Source organism: Trachurus japonicus, chromosome 6 (assembly GCF_045865225.1).
Source record: "Trachurus japonicus isolate A0001 chromosome 6, Traja_1.0".
In the NCBI taxonomy this organism is placed as follows: domain Eukaryota; kingdom Metazoa; phylum Chordata; class Actinopteri; order Carangiformes; family Carangidae; genus Trachurus; species Trachurus japonicus.
This window is the reverse complement of record NC_140912.1, coordinates 21,768,364-21,786,719: the sequence shown is the minus strand read 5'-3', so window position 1 is coordinate 21,786,719 and position 18,356 is coordinate 21,768,364. Positions and strand designations below refer to the sequence as shown.

Genomic DNA, 18,356 nt, shown 5'->3' with positions numbered 1-18,356 from the left:
GAATAGTAGAAACACAGTAATGTCCAGCACAAAAAACACCACTAACTGTCACTTCAGTGCTCAAACATATAGCTGCATTCATATGTCAGACACAAAACAAAGCAGTTGGATTGATTTACGTTACAACTAAGTTTCTGTTTCAAGACTGTTTCAAAATGCACTTGAATTTGGGCCAAACAACTGCTAATAAATGCTTCTCGTCTTTGCCAGTTTTACGTTGGCCTTTTGAGGCATAATCTCAAAAGTAGAGAGAGAAATAATTCCTTGTCAAAAAGAATATATGAGGTTCAGTTTCAACAGAGGCATGGGAATAAACAGAGGAAGTAAATTAAATAAAGCGGCACAGCAGTGAATTAAAAAATGGTGATAATGATGAGAACACAATTGTCTAACCGAGAAAGCGCAGGTTTTTCGGCAGTAAACATACTCACAAATAATCATCTGGAGTCACGGCTTGATATTCAAAAATTGGATAATAACTGAATAATCCTGTAAAATTATTTTTATGATGCAGTTAATTTGTGCTAAATGTTGTATTGTACTCTACTGTATGCCCGATTGGCTCAGTCTGTCATCAAGCCATAGACACAATGATACCTGTATATATTCAAACAAGTGAAACATAATAGGCACACATTTACATACAGCTGATGTCAAACACTTTATTTTTCTAGTCAAGACACGATTTCAATGAAGACTCTTAACAGGAGTTAATGCTGTATTTCTGCAACAATGGATCAGTCCTCTTGTAATTAACTGTTGCAGCAGCTGCCACCTGGTTGTACACCAGAGGACACACACATACACACACAGAACCTACCTACACTGAACAACATACAGTCACTTCAGTGCTACCATAAGACATTGATCACTTTTTGGAAAGGAAAAGCTGCAGAAAATGAAGTCTGCTACTGTAGAGCTTTATCACATCATGCAGGTTGAATAACATGAGCTAGTGACAGGTGATGAGCCACCATAAGTAAAGAAAGAAGCAAGACTTTTTTCCCCCCAATCCTGATAATTCCCTTTGTATGACTAGAAAAAGTTTTGTGCAGTGTATTGTAGTTTTATACTGAATTCCTGACTAAACTTTATCTATTAAATCCAGAGGGAATTCAGGTGACACCATAAGATCTGAAGCTTAAACCTCTTGAAGTGCTCCGAAGACTGAACATAAAAACATGATTGTTCATTCTAGGCTACCTACATGATATCACTGTAAAAAATACTTGTGCTTATTTAAACAACATAGAAAGGTTCAGATTCCAGGTAAGACAATGCCAGTCCTCACTACAGCAAGCATCAAAGGCATCGGTTATAAAAAAACAAAAAAAAAAAAAAACAGAAAACAAAGGTCAAAGCAAAGAGTAGAACCCAGATTATCTATGCAAATAAATCATACTTCTTTGCGTTGCATTTATTCCTTTTTACTCTCTCTGGTTTTGTTCTCATTCTTCGTTCTTTCTTTATCCTGTGACGATATTTCTACAGCTGTTCCTTCTTCTAAAGTTCTGTGTCAGGATTGTGCTCTTATGCTTACAGCTCACAGAGTTTCTCTTATTCCTGCTTTTGTTGTACTTCGTTCTCGTCAAACTTCTCCCTGTGCTGTTGTACAGTTCACTGGGCCATTTGGACCACGACAGCCTTCCAGGCTCTGTCTTTGTTGAAATCTTGCGTTCCAGTGGCTGCTTGCTGCGGAGGGAAGAAAGCAGACGAAGGGCGGATAAGAGAGACAAAATGTGTAAGGGGAACAATGACAAAAACATTGAAATAAATGGAGCACATGAAGCAAAATGTCCCTTTTCATATGGCTAGCTCACTGATCTTTATGTTGTCACACTAAGATCCCATTTACATGAACTATCGCTGGTGAGTTTAATACCTGGCACAGAATTAACCATATTAACAGAGAGAAAAATAAACATGTCTGTCCGTTAGTTTCCACAACTGCTGCTTCTATCTGCGTTACCTCATAGTAATGGGTCAGAGGATACATGCTGTCTTCACACTCTGGAGCCCCCATGCGCAGCTGACTTTTGTAGGAGGCACAGTGCACCACAGTGGCTGAAGTGAGAACTGCCTGCACCAGCAGCAGCACCATCAGAATCAGCAGCAGGATGTCATAGGATTGCTGGACCGCACATACACACATGTACATGCAGATGAAATCACATGAGTGAAATATCTTATGAGTTTCCCTACTTTTCTTCTTGTATTTCAATTCTCACACAATATGAAGCAAAGGCTGGATTGTGTAAAACCTGCACATTGCATAGTATACTAGGGTAACTTTTCTCTTCACTAAGCTCACCTTTGCTGGAGGCACATCTTGCAGAAAAATTTCAATAAAGCTGATCACACTGCAAGAGAGAAAGCCGGAGGCTGAGAACAGCAGGGGAGACGTCACACTACTGATGGCAATCAGCACCTCCACCTGAGAGACACCAGGAAGACAGAAAGAAGAGGAAGTGAGAAAAAGGGAGCAAATAAAAAAGGCAACAAAGTTTGTATCCACAAAAGAAAAAAGTAAATACATCCAGACCAGTTTGCATAACCGAGAAATCTCGTTAGCAGTGACTACAGTGTCTTGGGTGTAGATAAGTGCAGAACAAGAACCTTAAATTGATTTCTAAATTTGATGGCAAATCAAAATTGGTGTCATGTGAAGCCTATATATTGGGGACCTGGCTAAAAGCTTTGCAGCATCATTTTACAACAAAATGATAGAGGTATCTTTGCTGACTCTGGTGAAGCGGGAGTTATAAAATTTGAAAATACTCTGTTTCAGGTTGAGATGGGACCGATGATGAGTCTGGGTTTTACAATGCTTCTCAACTGGAAAAACATTCAACATGTTTGTCAAGCATCAGTGGATTTGTGTGGATGGTTTAATAGGAGAGCAATGAGAACTGGACTATTGAAAACTGTAGGGACTGTTTTGTCAGCAGTGAGCTTCTGGGAAATATCTATTTAGGCAGTTGACAGCATACACAAGACAAACAGTGTGGGACCCAAAGAAGGACCCTGGGGTACACCTAAATATAGAGTTTAAATTGATTGTTTCCAGCAGCTATGAACCTCCTACATGACAGGTAGGAAGAGAACCGGCCCAGAGCTGATCCAGGGATACCAACACTGACTGAGTCTGTTGATTAAGATACTGTGGTGTACAGTGGCAAAAGCATCTCTGAGATCTAAAGCAGAGCACATTCTGGCATTACTGTATGAAGAACAATTCAAATATTGTCTCATACTCACCAGGCATTTATTGGGGTATTCTGACACAACATGGCTCGCAATAGCACTGGGAAAACACTGCAATGCATTAAAGATCAGACACAAAGTTATGCACTAAGAGCGGTTGTGGTTGACATTTCAGTGATCAGTCTGAGCAGCAATCTCTGTCTTAATGAAATGTTAGCTTTAGCTGGGGAAAACTTACAGCCACAAGGATCCAGAAAAACGTGACAGACAAATAGGGACCTGGTAGAAGAGCGTCCATGTTGAGGGCAATGATTCCTCCAAATACAGCAGAGATTCCCACGATCACTTCGATCACCTATTAGACACACTCTTAATTGATTGATAAATAGACATATTGGAAGTAGACTACAACTGTAAACTGTAAACTACTCACAGAGTATGCTTTGAGGAGTCGAGTGGGGAACACCGCAGGCCTTACAACCTCTGGTCTGTAATATGCCTGGAAGATGGATGGAAAGATCAAGAGGAGTTAGCAAAGTGATAGAAGAGTGAAAGCTAGAGAGAGAGCAAGAGGGGACAGACATCAGATGGAGGAACAAATGCAAACACACACACATACAAACACACACTAACACACCTTTCTGTGGCAGCAGCAGTCCTCTGCAGAGCGGGCAGACAGGATGACAGTACTGGCCATCAACACCTCCAGCAATATCATCAAAATGAGGTTGAAGTTGATCTGAGGAAGGCCGGAGATACAACAGCAAAGGATTTAAGAAGGGGACTGAGAGGGGAAAAAAAACTTTACCCTGAAGAATAATCTGAGATTAACAACCAAATATTAGGTGTTTTCTTTAATGTGATTTACATTGACAGCAGAGGGATTCAGGACCAGTTTACACCCAAACCAAACCAGGCAGGTGGTTGTTACAGCAAATGTTGACACATAGACAACCTGGAAATCTGACACCTTGAAAAACAAGAAATAATTAGTATGAAGCGGATTGTCTCACGGATATTAAATTAAAAATTCATAATTCATAATTATCTCTTTAGCCTTTGGTGTGTAAATTGTTTACTCACAGCAACATGTCTGTTCTTGGCAATAGCAAAACTAGCTATAGCTGCAGGGAGGCCCTGTGAAGAACAAGAAACGAGCAGCTGCATTCATCTATTTAGCAAATGCTGACTGAGAATGATGTGTTGCTGGCACTGCAGCATGACAGTCTAATTTAAACAATGGCCGTAAACTCATTAAGATAGGGTCGAGGTAGAGAGGCAACATCAGCATGTAAATGTGTCTGAGGTTACACCTGCGTGATGGTCACTTACAGAGCCGGCAGCGCAGCGCAGGTAGTCCATGGCAACAGGAAACACATTTCCCAGGTACAGAGAGAAACCAGACGTGATGAGCAGGCTGCCCTGAGGACTCACAAAGACACAGGCAGGCATGCACACGCAAATACAGATACTCAAAAATGCATTCAACAGACAAGGCTGCAAAAGAACTCTCAATTTATCTAATGAAATGCACATCAACACTGTCTCATCCACCAACATCCACTTTTATGAGTAAGTTTACATCTGTTTCCGTCTTTTGATATTGTGTCGACTGGCCTAGTTTAGACAAAACAATTCACTAGTGCTTATATAATGTGTTGCATTCCTGTCTTCCTTAAATGTGGAAGAACAAAACAAGATTTCTAGTCAACATCTCACTCAAATTTTCAAGATTGAGGTTTCCAGTCATCAGACAAATCATCACCCCAATCTTTTAAACTTGTGTGTTATGGACTAAAAATGTCAATCCTGTAGTGTGCCTCTCTCTTTCTTGCTCTCACCCCTATGAGGACACTGTAGAGCCAGGCCCTGTAGCTGAAGCAGGGGTGCTTTAGAGGCTCCGGCTGCGCCAGCTGCAGGTCACTGGCCCTCACGTCCACCGTGTAGCTGTCCGATCTCTCCAGCTCGCCCCTGTCCGGCCTTCTCTCCGCTCCCCTGTCGCCCCGGCGTCCCAGGGTCCCGTTTCTCTCCAAAGTGGACATGTGGCTGTAGGTGAACTCCTCTCTGGCTGACAGCTCCTCACGCTGCATCTCGACAACAAGTGGTGGGCAGCTTTGGATAGGGAAGGGCAACAACAAATGAAAGACATGAGGGAGCTGCAGAGTTGCTGGAGAGCAAGAAACCAAATGAAAGGTGCATTAAACTAAAAGAAAAGGAGACATTAGGCTACTCTTCATGCAGTATCATGAAAACCGCTCCTTCCTTTTCTCACACATAACTCCCCACACACTCACCTGTTGTTAGTCTCTTGCAGAATCTCTCCAAATGTTGTCCAACAAAGCTTTCCTTCAGCAAGTGAGATCAAACCGTCTCATGGAAAACAACTTCCTTTTGTGTGCAGCTCCTTCTGCTCCCCATGTCGCTCTCCCTCACACTTACACTCACTTCCCCCCTCATCCCACCCTTCTCCTCCTCTTGTTCCTCTCTCACTCTCTCTCTCCCTTTACACAACGTTCCTCAGAAACAGTTCTGAAAAGTTTTTTTTGCGAGTCCTTCAAAGTGTGGAGCTAAAAACACTTGGCTCTTGTGCTGCCAGTCTGTTTTTTTGTGCCAAAGGGAGGGAAGTGCCTGTGCATGACAACAAGGGGAGGACGAAGGGGCTCGCTCTGGGGGCTCAGATATGCACACACAAAAACACACACTGGCACGTCATCCCACTCACAAACACTGAACAAAAGATGTTCAGAACTGCGCGCATGACAGCACACAAAGTTATGCGTTTTGCAAGTCCAAACTTTCATGGCAGGGGAAATGAAAGAGCTACAAAAGAGGAAAATCACACAAATCCCATCATGTGTTTTGTCCTTATATTCTTGAATGTGTCCCCCCGTGGATCTCTACGTGCATTTCACAGCCCAGTAAATTAAGATGCCCAGCAGTGCCTTAGAAAAGAGGCAACAGAGACATTTCCACGGATTAATCACATGGTCTCCTGCCTGACGCCACTAATCTAGTGATGGGTCATTTCTGCTTCAAACCAAAATCTCTCCTACCTACACATTCAGGGGTGAATCCTACTAAATGACGACATCTTGTGTGTATGTGTGTGTGTGTGTGTGTGTGTGTGTGTGTACAAGCATACATGTATGTGCAGCTCAGGATTCCTCTCGATCCTTTAACTCGGCGGCGCATTCTCAGCTCAACATTGTTCTTGGGCGGTGGTAACCATGGTGACTACTTAACAACTGCTGTCACCCTGTTCCTAGCCATTCCTCGCTGCCCCACCACCCCCACACCCCCCACCCAACCACACACACACACACACAGTCCAGTAGAGCCTATCGCAGCACTGCTCTGGAGACATTAAGGAGCATCTGAGAAACACTGATTAGATGAGGCACAATTCAATATCTATGAATGAACAATATTAATAAAGCCTGTCTGGACTGTGTTGTTTACTCCCAGTGATTGGATTGTGAGTTTACCATTCATATAAACATCTAAAAATAAATTATTGGGCCAAACATCTATCCTGCTGCCCCTGACATTTTATGCGCCATGATGAAAAATGAACAAAAGTATCACGTTTGGCACTGGGGTTTCACTCTGGTAGAGTTTCCACTGACTAAAAAATAAATATGACCTAATGGTATTAGGAATCTCCTGACAGCTTTTAGAAATCGATGCACAGGCCATGTTTGCATGTGTCTGTTTTCTCTGCACAGCTTTGATTCTCTGTCTTTCTCCTCAAACAAGTGTGGCCAGATTTATGCAAGCTGCGTGGAGGGTTCTGCGTGGCTAACTTGTCTCATAGTGAACCATGTGGCCGGCCTGCAAGTGAGCCAGCGAGTCACAGAGTAGCTAACTGTGCAAGATGCATTCAAAAAACTTTCAACGTGTCAAAAACGGTCAACGTGTTAACAGGCAACACAGGGCGGTGTGTTTCCCATCACGTGATTGTCTGAAGTCAAGTTGCCATTGATTTCAGGCTATTTATCCAAGATTGCACTGGCTCGTGTGCAGTTGGGTGCCACATTAAACCACCTCCCAGCTGAGATCAAACCTTTTACAGCTGCGGAGATCAAAATAATAACAGGAAAGCCTTCACAATTTGACATCAAACAGAATGACAGATGGCCCCTCGTGGGTGTTTTTCAGCTACAAACTGCAGCAGAAGAAGCTAAGAGTGGATTCATAGCATTCTTTTATATTAATCTTTACAGAGGAAAGATATATGAAGTCACACATACACAAGTTATGTGGTTTCACAATCCCTGGAGAACAGCTGACGGTAAATGTTCCCCCCCTGATCAGGACTAAACAGGCCCGGAGCCCAGCTCTCACATACAAAATGACGACACCATTTGACTGCTACACATTTATAGAGACCCATGCTGATGACAAAACTATTCTCATCCAGATGTGAAAGCAGCTCCTCAGTGTAATCTTCAAACATTTCAAACAGAAAAAAAAAAACTAAAAACAAAACACAGTCATCCCTCGGACATGCAACATTAAAACACAGATATTTAAAAGATGAGCTTTTTAGTTTTTACAGTGATATCCAACAGTAACACGCATGAGAAAACATCTGTGGATATATACATTAACTTACTTACATTATCAATAGCTCTGTTTTTTATGAACAATATGTACACAGCAGCTGAAGAAGGGAAAAGTCCTCCTTCCAACCAAGTTGCCCAAAGTCAAGGCTGCTGAATTTTTTTGTAGATTTAGATTTTTTTTTTTTTTGCATCAGTCACATTACAGGTACTTATCAGTTGTTGTACTTGTTTGGCTTTAAAGAGCAATCATCACAGATAATGCTATAAGTGACTGACTGAATATATAAATTAATCACTCTGTACAGTTGCGGATGTTTGAGCAAACAGTCACAATATGAGGCAGCAGTTCTTCCTAACGGCCGGGAAGAGACACACCGATGGCTTATCACATTACGCTGAGGTTGTTCATCATCCGAATACGCACACGTCATGTATTCAGACGCAGTTGTTTGCATCTCTTCCTCCGAGTCCCATCTGATCCCTTCTGATCAACACGTAACACACACAGTGTTCTACTTAACACCTGCTGGACAAGGGACATTGTTACAGTAATGGATGTTATTGGCAAGTTGTGGCTTAATACAGCTATCTTATGACAGTCATTGCAATGTTAATTCGTACTAGACAGATATCAACAAGGCAGACAGACAGACCTGTAATCATCTGTGCTAAGATAACAAGAAGCATGTGAGCAACTGACGAGCTTCACAGAGACCAAGATCGTAACCGGACAGTGTTTTTTCGCTTGAAACGATCTGTCACTCAGATGCATCTCAATTCAGTGTCGTGTCTCTGGTTGAGCTCTGATCAATTTTTTTTTTTTATTCCTGTGATTTCAAGGGGTCAGGAGGTCAGACAATGGATCCCTTGGAGGAGGACAGGTGGATGGACTGGATGCGGGTGGCCAGGGTTTTCTCCAGGTCCTGTAGGACGTCGAAGCCGGGGCTTTCTGGAGGCGCGTCGTACAGCAGCTGCTTGAACGGTTCCAACTCGATCAGGATGACCATGTTCTTCAAGAAGTAGCCCTCGATGTAGGACGCCAAGTCCGGAGCGTCAAGAAACTGGAGGAAAACAGGGGAGAAAAAAGTTGGTTTTGCATAATGAAATGTACTTTTTTTTTTTTTAAGTATATTTTTGGGCTTTTAATGCCTTTAATTGATAGCACAGTCGAGAGAGAGACAGGAAATGGGGAGGCAGAGAGGGGACGTGGGGTGGCAGCTCTACCAAGTGAGCTAAACGCCGCCCCGCATAATGAAATGTTTGTGTCTAAATGAGAATTTCAAATTTTGTCTGAACCTTGGTGTGGTTGTAGATCTCCACACAAGTTTCTGTGTTGATGTTCTTGGTGCAGATAATTTCACAGTGCCTCTGTAGCGCCTCCAGCTGGAAGAACTTGGCTGCAGACAGAAGCTGCAATCAAAACACGGATAATTGATATTATTTATACTTGATAACATCCATTGAAAATCCAACTGGTTCAATATCCATAAACCCTTGAGATGTTGAAATGTTTTATAATGTTAGAGCTCCACATTTTACAGTGTGAGACCTGACCTCCATAATATCAGTGTTCCTGAGATGCAGAGCATCTGTTCCTCCATAGTAAAGATACTGCATCACCATCTACAAGAAAAACACTCATTAGACATCTCCATTGCAAAAAAGTAATTTAAGTCTTGATAAATTTGAATCATATTACCTGAAAGATGTGATATTTGACGTTGCTGATTTCAATGCATGTGTTTTCACCACAAGGTCTGTTTGCTAGAAGAGATTTGAACCTTGAGTGAAAGAAAAAGAGAAAGAGAAAGAAAAAAGATGAGCCTCCCTATAATCCAGAATGTATTCATATTTCTAGCACCCTGTGAATGGAAATAACTATTAGCATGTTCAAAGCATTGCACAACACAATAGGCCATTAATAACGGTCAAATGAGTTTTCATGAGAAGTTTTCTCTGCGGACATCGTGTCAACAATACAAATGAGTGATGTGTCATTTCTCCTCAGTCACACTTTGACAGGCCTGATTGGTTAATGTCAATGAAACATGACACCGGGGTGAAATGGAGGCCCTGTCCACGTCCCAGAGGGCAGGAGAAAACGACTTAATGGATCCACACTGACATTACATCTCAGTGGCATATCCCCCACCACAGCATGCTAAGTGGATGGTCATTGTTGTATGAATTTTATTTATCCTTTCATACACAATACAGTGTCCACATGAGACCACGTGCAGCAGATTCTGATTCTCATTTACATACAAATTTCCCGTGCTGTGTGTTTTGAAAGGGAACGCGTCCAAGTACCTGCTGGAAGCTGTGAAGAGCAGGACTTTGTGGGCGTAAAAAGGCTTCCCCTCCACCAAAAAGGTCACATCCGACATCTCTTTATTGTTCAGGAAGTGAGGATCTGAAAGACATACGTCCAGAAAAACTAGATGTTTTTCTGATAATCATAAATAAACAACAACAAAAAACCAAACAAATGGGGTGTACAACTTAGCCTTATAACCAATTCTACAAATTGCTTTTTTTGTTTCCACTCGTTGAACACTAGATGGCATTATGTGCACTTTCCATCGGCAGTATACAGCTTTTACACTGCCTTAACATTGTTTTATTGTTTTTACACAATCAAGTTAAACAGAATAGATTTTTTATTGTGACAAAAATAAAAAAAGATGACGACAGTGTCTCACCCAGGCGTGACGACTGCTTCTTCTTGATCTCTGCCAGTTTGGGGATGGGGTAAGGGCCGTAGCACTGGGTGAAGATTGCAGACAGCTGCTGGCTGATCACCTCATTCTGACAAAACACAGAGCAGGAAAACATCAGCGGGTGAGGAGAGCGGGTCCGTGTTATGAAAGAAAACAAAGATAAGCTGTAACGTTCCTCCTCTCTCTGCACAAACATCCTCTGACACAGTTATCAGAAAAAAAGCAAGAGGGGTTCAACTTCAACTTTATTCAAGCGAGGTCTCTCAATTCACTACATATCCGTGGACTCCTCACGCTTTGTTAAAGGGGCTTTATTTCCTACACCCCCGCCTCCACAGAGTCTTGAACCTAATGACAGGCTGAGTTACCGTACGAGTGTGAGAAAGAAAGGAGAGTGAGATCGTGTTTGCATGTGGCGGCAGAAAGGTGGTGCATTGCCATTCAGCTGCAGCAGCGGTGCGCAGCACTACAAGCCCCGCGTGTGCAGTGGAGCTGCTTGCTCCCACCGAAGCATGACACAACAAACAGGACTATTAACAGGAGCTGGTTAGAACTGGAACAAATATGCCTTTCCGCTGTTTCTATTCTCTGGATGGATGCATTTGAATTAAACTCAATGGTTTGGTATCAAACTGTATTAAACAGAATTGAATTTAAGTTAACTGAACTGAACAGGGTTGGATTTAATTGAACTGAGGTTTTCATGGGTTGGGGCGGCAGAGAGCCATCCAGCTTGTACCTGGATGGCTCTCATGGTGGGGCATAACGGTTCCCGAGGCACTGGCCCCCACCGTACATCATCTAAGACACAGACACTGGACTGACACTGTTGCTGTCCACTGACGGCCAGCATGGCCTAAGTGTATGATTGTGTGTGTGGGATGGGACGCACATACAGGTCTGCTTAAAGGGATAGTAGCATTTTTTTAAAGTGGGGTTGTATGATCTACAAATAGCCCCTAAGTACTTTAATTGCAGTAGAAGACTCTCTGCACTCCTCCCGTTAGCAACGCCAGCCCATAGCCCTGCCCAGAGATTTACAACATACATTGTTGTGAACAGACCCAAAGGAACGGCCTATTTTCGTGGCCTAAAAGAGGTTTTACCTGGAAAAAAAATACACAGTTCCATTGTTCACTATAATACAATTTTTTCCAGCCCTTCAAAGTGCAGGAAAAACACAGTTTTTATTTGGACCTAACCAACTCACGTATCCCTCCGGCCCAGGGTTAGCGCCCGCCGATCAGCAGTTGGTTAGGTCCAAATAAAAACTGCGGTTTTCCTGCACTTTGAAGGGCTGGAAAAAATTATATTATAGCGAACAATGGAACCGTGTATTTTTTTTCTGGTAAAACGTCTTTTAGGCCATGAAAATAGGCCGTTTCTTTGGGTCCATTCACAACAATGTATGTTGTAAATCTCTGGGCAGGGCTATGGGCTGGCGTTGCTAACGGGAAGAGTGTAGATAGTCTGCTACTGCAATTAAAGTACTTAGGGGCTATTTGTTGATCATACAACCCCACTTTAAAAAAATGCTACTATCCCTTTAAGAGTTTCATTTATGCAAATAAGTGCATGTTTTGTGTATCCACTGCAGTCCTTTTTTTTCTTCTTTTTTTCCTCATATCAGCAATGACAGACAGCAGAACCCATGATGCCAGCAGGGAAGAGCTGAGCCAGGGCAGGACAGAGAAGACAAAACAAACTAGAGGTGCTAGACAGGAATAAAATAGCCCACCAAGGGGGTCGCGACATTAAGTAACGAGACAATGCCCTGATCTAATGAGCAGCATGAGAGAGGAGCGGGGGTGGGGCATATCATAAATCATTATCATTTTACGTAATTGATATTGAGTAGGCCTCTGGGGCTCCATCATTCTTTGTGGAAGCTGACTACCAAATGACAGTCGTACAAGAAGAACAGAGGTAGAGAACAGACACAAACCATTCATGACAGAGATCTAAACGTAGTTCTGGAGGATGCTCTATTCTTTTTGGGTTATAATCCCCCCAAAACATGTGAGTGAAGAGGCCAGACAGGCTGCAGTACCTTGCTGGCTCTGAGGATCTGGAACATGAGAGGCAGGCCGTGTGTGATGAGCTCCTCGGTGTACTCCTCCTCCTCGATGCAGCTGAACTCTTTGAGAAGACCCTGGATGAGGGGTCGACGGTGCTGGTGGAAACACGTCCGCAGAGACTCCAGCCAAGTATGCAAAGTCCACGGGACCCCTGGGCAACGAGCACGGAGAAGGTGTAAATGCTGAGAAGAGGACGTGACACTGTAGAAAGTGCATATGAGAGCGTATGGATCTAACTAACCGAGGCTACGTATATCTATGGTGATGTCTACATGCCCGTGCTCTGCACTATGGTACATGGCTTCCTTCAGGGCTTTAAGTTTGGCCTTCCCCGTTCGGATCAGGTCAATCTGAGACGGACTTCTGCCTTCCAGCTCCGAACCCTCTGCAAGAATCTCCTCCAGGGACAAGACATCCCCCTTGCCCGTCTCCGTATGAGACAGCAGCTTACGAAACACATTTCTAGAAGAATAAGAGACATTTAAAATGATTGCTCTGATCATCAATTACAAGAACCCGGTTAATTGCTATTTATTACATATCAATTTGTTTTTTCTCCCCTGTCCAATATCAAGTGCCAATGTTGCAGTTAACAGATACATTTATATTTTGAAAGTTAAATGACAGTCATAGAGTCACAGCTACTGTCATAGGCCGTGGGCAATCTATAATTAACTGTCGCAAAGCTTTGATATTTATTCCTGCATAAAACTGTGTTTTAATTAACCAGCGCGGTAAGATAAACAAATATGTCATATGCATATCAATAAAGCAAAAGATCCTGCGGTAAAAAAAAAACTAAACAAAAAAAACTCATTATATGCAAATTGACCCTCATCTATCTTGAAACACTTACATAATGTAGGTCTATAGAACTGACAATGCTGCTTCAACTTAAACCTTGAAAAGAAGGTCTACAACTTCCCTTTTTGTAAAGTGCCCTGAGATAACTTTGTTTTAAATTGGCACTATAGTGTATAGTGAGATGAAACTGACTTGACTTGTATATAATCATAATGTGTGTGTGTGTGTGCTTCCAGAGGAACAGATTTTTGTTTTTGTGCCCGCTCTTCCTAGCTCTAATATTGAAGGCGTTTTTTGAAAACTGGATGAAGGATGAATTAGTTATAGGCATTTATTTGATATGCTGTGTCCAGGCTTTAATTCACTTTGCTTACATCTCACACCATTTGGCAAATAAAGCTGAATGTAGTCTGACATACATGAGTGCTTTACACCAGCACTGGTGAAAATTGCATCAAAAACCTCTTTGCATACAGTGCAGGGTCATGGATTAATAAGACATGAACATATAAAATGTTGCTGATGCTTTTTATGAAACAATCAGACTGCTCCAGTGACTCCTTATTTTTCATACATTTTAGATAAGTGTGTAGTGTTCCCCAATACATTTTCACACATCTATTGACACAGACCAGTTCAACAACTGAAGTGCCAATTTCATGGACATGCTCTGCTGAATTCTGTTTGTGCACAAACAAGATTATTTTGCTGAATATGCAGAATAAATGGAGTTGTGTTTGTGTTTCTTCTGTTTACTGAGCTGAGCTGTGAGTCGGTGTTCATGATTTACTCATAAATGTGTGTGTGTGTGTGTGTGTGTGTTACCTGTGGCCATGAGCTGCTGCCAAACTGTAGGAGTTCATGTCTCCCTGTGGTGCAGTGGAGATGCCATTACGGAACATGGTCCCCACCATGGGATCGGCGCCCCGCTCCAGCAGCAAACTCACCAGCTCAAAGTTTCCTGTGCATGAAAAATGATTTACAAAACTTGTGTACACACACATACATACACACATGCCCACACACACACAATAGGATTAAACCAGAATGAGACAGAGAGAAAGATGAGAGTGAGGCTGCAAAGTTGGATCATTTGTTCTGCATGCGTGCCTCCATTTGTCTTTATTTTTACGGCCCCCAGGATAAATACACCCTCTAAAGTCATAACTCAGCCAATGATGGCGCTGACAGTCAGGTGTTGTTATCAGCTGGTTATTGATGGCCAGCTGGTGTTGCCAGCGTGGGACGGTACAAGTTGGACAGGAGGCAGAGGATGAGGGGGAGTCACACTGCCTGTGTGTGTACCTGCAGCAGCAGCCAGCTGCAGCGGGGTCTCTGTGTAGTTCTCCATCCCGTCCTGCAGGGACCCCTCCACGTTAGCTTTGGCATCCAGGAGCAGCTGCGGAGGTCGAGTGGGGGGGGGGGGGGGGGGGTCAGAGGGTGGGAGGTGAGGAGAGGAGAGGAGGATAGAGTCGGTTGGATAATGAGGCTTTGAACTCAGGTTTGATCAAGTTGAGCTTTAACTCCCTGCACTATTCAACTCCTTTAGTTTTCATGAATCCTTCAAATTGTTGCCTTGGCGCTCATTCGTGTTCATTATGTTTCTAGTGTGTAAAGGAATAGATGGACATTTGGGAAATATACTTTGGTTTCTTACTTGCAATCTCACATCAGCTTTTTTTGAAGCTAAAACTATCAGCCTGTTAGCGCAGCAAGAAAGACTCAATGTATGGAAGTCTGTTATTATCCAAACTATTCTTTTAATGTTTCTGATACTTTCAAATGTAAATGCAGCTGTAACAACCAGTGAAACATTGATAGCAGGCTAAATAATCCACTATCTTTGTGTTAAAAAAAATGTAACAACTGTATAAATGTGATATGATTGTTATCATTGCCGTTTGGTGTGACTCAGGAGGAAGCCCTTTGTTAAAACACAACAAAGCCAAGAGATATGTCTTTTATTATCTCATTTGAATACGAATATAAATGTGGCCATAAATAACATTTCCTGAGCTTGTTGTCTCGTTGTTACTGGTACAGTATTGCCAATTTGCTGTTGTTTTGCTACCAGCTACCTTTATACTCTTTACATTCTTCTGCATGGCTTTAGAAGGGTAGATGCAGTTTCATCTGTCGGTGGAACTATGAAGTTTATTAATAAATGACATGGTATCAGATCAGTGCATAGACTTGCTCACTCATTACTTTATTTTCAGCAGTATCTGAGATGATTCTGACAGTAGTACCGATATCTGAACATCTCTACTTAAGTAAATCCAACTCTGCTCATACACTGGTGAAAGTTATTTTTCTCTGATAAATGATGCTGCTGATCGTTCCAGGGAACAATATCGTCTAAATGAGAGAATGATCTCAATAAGCTCCCGAACCTCATGACATCCTGTCGTTTAGCAAGATGAAAAGTGACTGGTATCTTTTTTAAATTAATATCTTGGGAAATTGAGTGTAAAATGATTACTGATGTAATGACAAAACAGTTTGGGATTTTACTCGGAATTTAATCTTTGTAACTTCATCCCTTTCTTTTATCTGGTGTCCTCGGGGATCAGACTGCTCTGCTGCGTCACGTGGCTTAAACATTTTCCCATTAGAATTTAATGATTCAAAAATCCAATGGACAGATCATTCAGAGGGCAAACCGAATTAGTTAAATGAGTTCGATAACAATTAGACTGCTGTGTTTCCACTTTCCACTCGCTAAATGCGGGCTGATTCATTTGATCAAAAACACAAAGCGACAGGAGGAGGCTGTATTTGACGTAAGTGTTCAGACCTAATGACTGACTTGGCAAATGCCCTCTTTCAAGATCAAAAGGTTAAAAAGCTAAAACACACAAAGAGCATGTCAATGATTCTGGAAAAAAAACAGAGGGAATAAAACCAGAAAAAGAAGAGAAAACTCTCAGTAAAGAACCATTATCATCGTCACCGCCAAGAAGCTGTGATGCCAAAAAAAACGACAATGATGAGCAACCATGAGCTGAAGCACAACGACAGGTCACAATGAGAGAATCACAGGTGAATCACTACCTGCACCACAGGGACATGTCCGTGTAACACAGCGAAAGTGAGGGGCGTCGCCTGCCGCGTTTCGGGAAAGACTGAGGGGTGCTTGTGCACTGAGTTTGGCACCTGGGGAAGGGGACACAGGTTGGTTTGGGGTTGGGGTTGGGGAGGTATGGGGTGGGAGGTGGGGAGAAAGGTGAGGAGGAGAGAGACACGAAGCCATTAAAACTACGACGTGGCCCCCAGGGAGCACAAAGACAAGCAGCTGCAGGGGAGGGGGGGGGGGGAGAGGGAGGACAGGATCTCTACAGGAGAAACCAGAGTAATTAACTAGGAACCCTGGGGCTGCAGAGGACATCCTGTCACTGTGTTCGCCTTCTAATGAACACAGTGGATTGATCTGTCTAGTTAGGCCTCGTCCTAATGGTGTGACTCTGATCTCTTCACCCTCCACCCTCCACTATGGGCTCCACTGACAGACAGGCCTCTAACTGGACCTCTCTAAAGGCTCATCTCTCTTCTCTGGTCTGGATGAAATAAATATCTCTGAGCTGAGCTATGTGAGACACTCACAGTCACATGAGCAAAACACAAAGGCTGCTTTGGGAATAAAGGGAAGCAGAAGAGACACATGTAGGTTAATACTTCTGTAACACTTGAGAATACAGGTCAGGTGGCAATAACTACTGTAATTTAATGAAATACTTACCCAACTCCAACTGTACATGTACAGAAGGCACAGTGAAAGAAAACTAGAGGACTATGTGGAGCAGGGCAAGTGATACCAAGGATGATCATTAGTCTTTGTGTCAGATTTTTCTCTTGAAATTCTCAAATATAAAACCAGATATCTTTCCATATGTTGGTCGACAGCGCTTTGTGCTTTGGTCAGGGAGTCATGTTTACGATGGACTGCAAATCAACTCTGACACAATGGTTGATGGGACATGATGTTGCTGAGGTCACTAACGAAGGCCGGGATCATGAGGCTTAAACTGAACGACCCCTGTCACACCAGACTCTGTGAGAAATTCAGTTTGCTTTAAGTCACGCCATCTATTGCATGCAAGGAAAATGACTCAGCAGCACACCTCTGGGTGATGGTTTGTGCTTAAGAATATTATAAGATTTAAAGGGACAACGAGGAGTTTTGGAAAAGCGAAGCGTTTTCACATTTATGAGCCTCCGTGCACCGTAAAATTCTTTTGACCGGCGCAAGACGGACTCATGTTTTCATTCATCAATAATTAAAGTCAGAGGTTCAAAGAGATTCACATACCGTCGTAGTTCCGACCATAAACGGCGATTCAGCTACGTTATTCTCATGACTCGTTGCGAAACTGAAAGTAAAGAAACGCTGGTCGGCTCGACCAGCATCTCCGCCACCACTAATAATAACAAAATAACGATAGAGACAGAACGATATATTTATCGAAAATGGGCCCATTAACAAGTGTGGGTAGCGGAGATTCATCCACATTAACGTGAGACTTTTTTATAACCGATTAGAAACTCCTCGTTGTCCCTTTAATATAGATAATTTCAATGCATATAATAAAATTTAAAAAATCAAGGTTGCAGGGCAGTCGGTGCCTCATGATCCATCGTAAACATCTAGCAGCATGACACATGGGAAAGAACAAAAAAAGAGAGATGAGGGGCAACATGTTTGGTTTTCTCCAATTCAGTGACACAAATAGTTACATAACCACACTAATGAGTCGTCCCAGGACCCCTCTTTCTTGATATATACAAAGATGAAGTCTCTCACTAAGACAGCATGTGACAAACACTGGGTAGATCAATGTCATGATGGGAAAAAAAACTAGTTCTATTTCTTCATACAGCCAATGTGAACTTATATTTTATGTCACAATCATCCTTCCTTGATTTGACTTTGGTTTCCCCAGTGTCTGCACCAGAATAGCAGCAGTAGAAACTTCATCATCACTGAC

At 42.5% G+C, this 18,356-nt stretch overlaps 2 protein-coding genes across 4 annotated transcripts in view; both read right to left on the bottom strand.

The window, feature by feature from the left end:
- Positions 1-644: 644 nt before the first annotated feature.
- Positions 645-5,656, bottom strand: mlc1 (modulator of VRAC current 1). 2 transcript variants are annotated; one of them, XM_085779799.1, is made up of 12 exons: positions 5,499-5,656; positions 5,046-5,316; positions 4,537-4,626; positions 4,288-4,341; positions 4,073-4,174; positions 3,842-3,943; positions 3,638-3,703; positions 3,443-3,559; positions 3,259-3,315; positions 2,312-2,434; positions 1,970-2,131; positions 645-1,692 (listed from the first exon to the last, which is right to left on the bottom strand). In XM_085779799.1, exons 2-12 carry the CDS (start codon positions 5,292-5,294, stop codon positions 1,618-1,620), a joined length of 1,197 nt encoding a protein of 398 aa, XP_085635925.1. In that variant the 5' UTR covers positions 5,295-5,316; positions 5,499-5,656; the 3' UTR covers positions 645-1,617. The 2 variants fall into 2 exon arrangements, with proteins under 2 accessions (XP_085635925.1, XP_085635924.1); XM_085779798.1 differs by lacking the exon at positions 5,499-5,656 and having other exon boundaries at positions 1,385-1,692; positions 5,046-5,359.
- Positions 5,657-7,567: 1,911 nt separating this feature from the next.
- The window catches only part of abtb3b (ankyrin repeat and BTB domain containing 3b), a 68,907-nt gene continuing 58,118 nt past the window's right edge, over positions 7,568-18,356 (bottom strand). Inside the window, exons 7-17 of one of the 2 annotated variants that reach the window (XM_085779796.1) lie at positions 16,426-16,527; positions 14,677-14,770; positions 14,197-14,332; positions 12,809-13,029; positions 12,540-12,718; positions 10,472-10,577; positions 10,080-10,182; positions 9,469-9,550; positions 9,324-9,392; positions 9,066-9,179; positions 7,568-8,830 (exon numbers count right to left, since the gene is read on the bottom strand). In XM_085779796.1, coding sequence (XP_085635922.1) covers positions 8,621-8,830; positions 9,066-9,179; positions 9,324-9,392; positions 9,469-9,550; positions 10,080-10,182; positions 10,472-10,577; positions 12,540-12,718; positions 12,809-13,029; positions 14,197-14,332; positions 14,677-14,770; positions 16,426-16,527 — 1,416 coding nt within the window. In that variant the 3' untranslated portion in view covers positions 7,568-8,620. The remainder of the gene's footprint in view (positions 8,831-9,065; positions 9,180-9,323; positions 9,393-9,468; positions 9,551-10,079; positions 10,183-10,471; positions 10,578-12,539; positions 12,719-12,808; positions 13,030-14,196; positions 14,333-14,676; positions 14,771-16,425; positions 16,528-18,356) is intronic. The other variant, XM_085779797.1, reaches the window with a different exon arrangement.

Excerpts from the sequence above, each read along its gene's own strand:
- mlc1 (XM_085779799.1), bottom strand. The coding sequence starts at position 5,294 with ATGCAGCGTGAGGAGCTGTCAGCCAGAGAGGAGTTCACCTACAGCCAC. Across the intron at positions 2,435-3,258 it reads AATACCCCAATAAATGCCTG|GTGGAGGTGCTGATTGCCAT; the intron begins GTGAGTATGAGA and ends GGTGTCTCTCAG. Across the intron at positions 2,132-2,311 it reads AAGATGTGCCTCCAGCAAAG|CAATCCTATGACATCCTGCT; the intron begins GTGAGCTTAGTG and ends TGTGCGGTCCAG.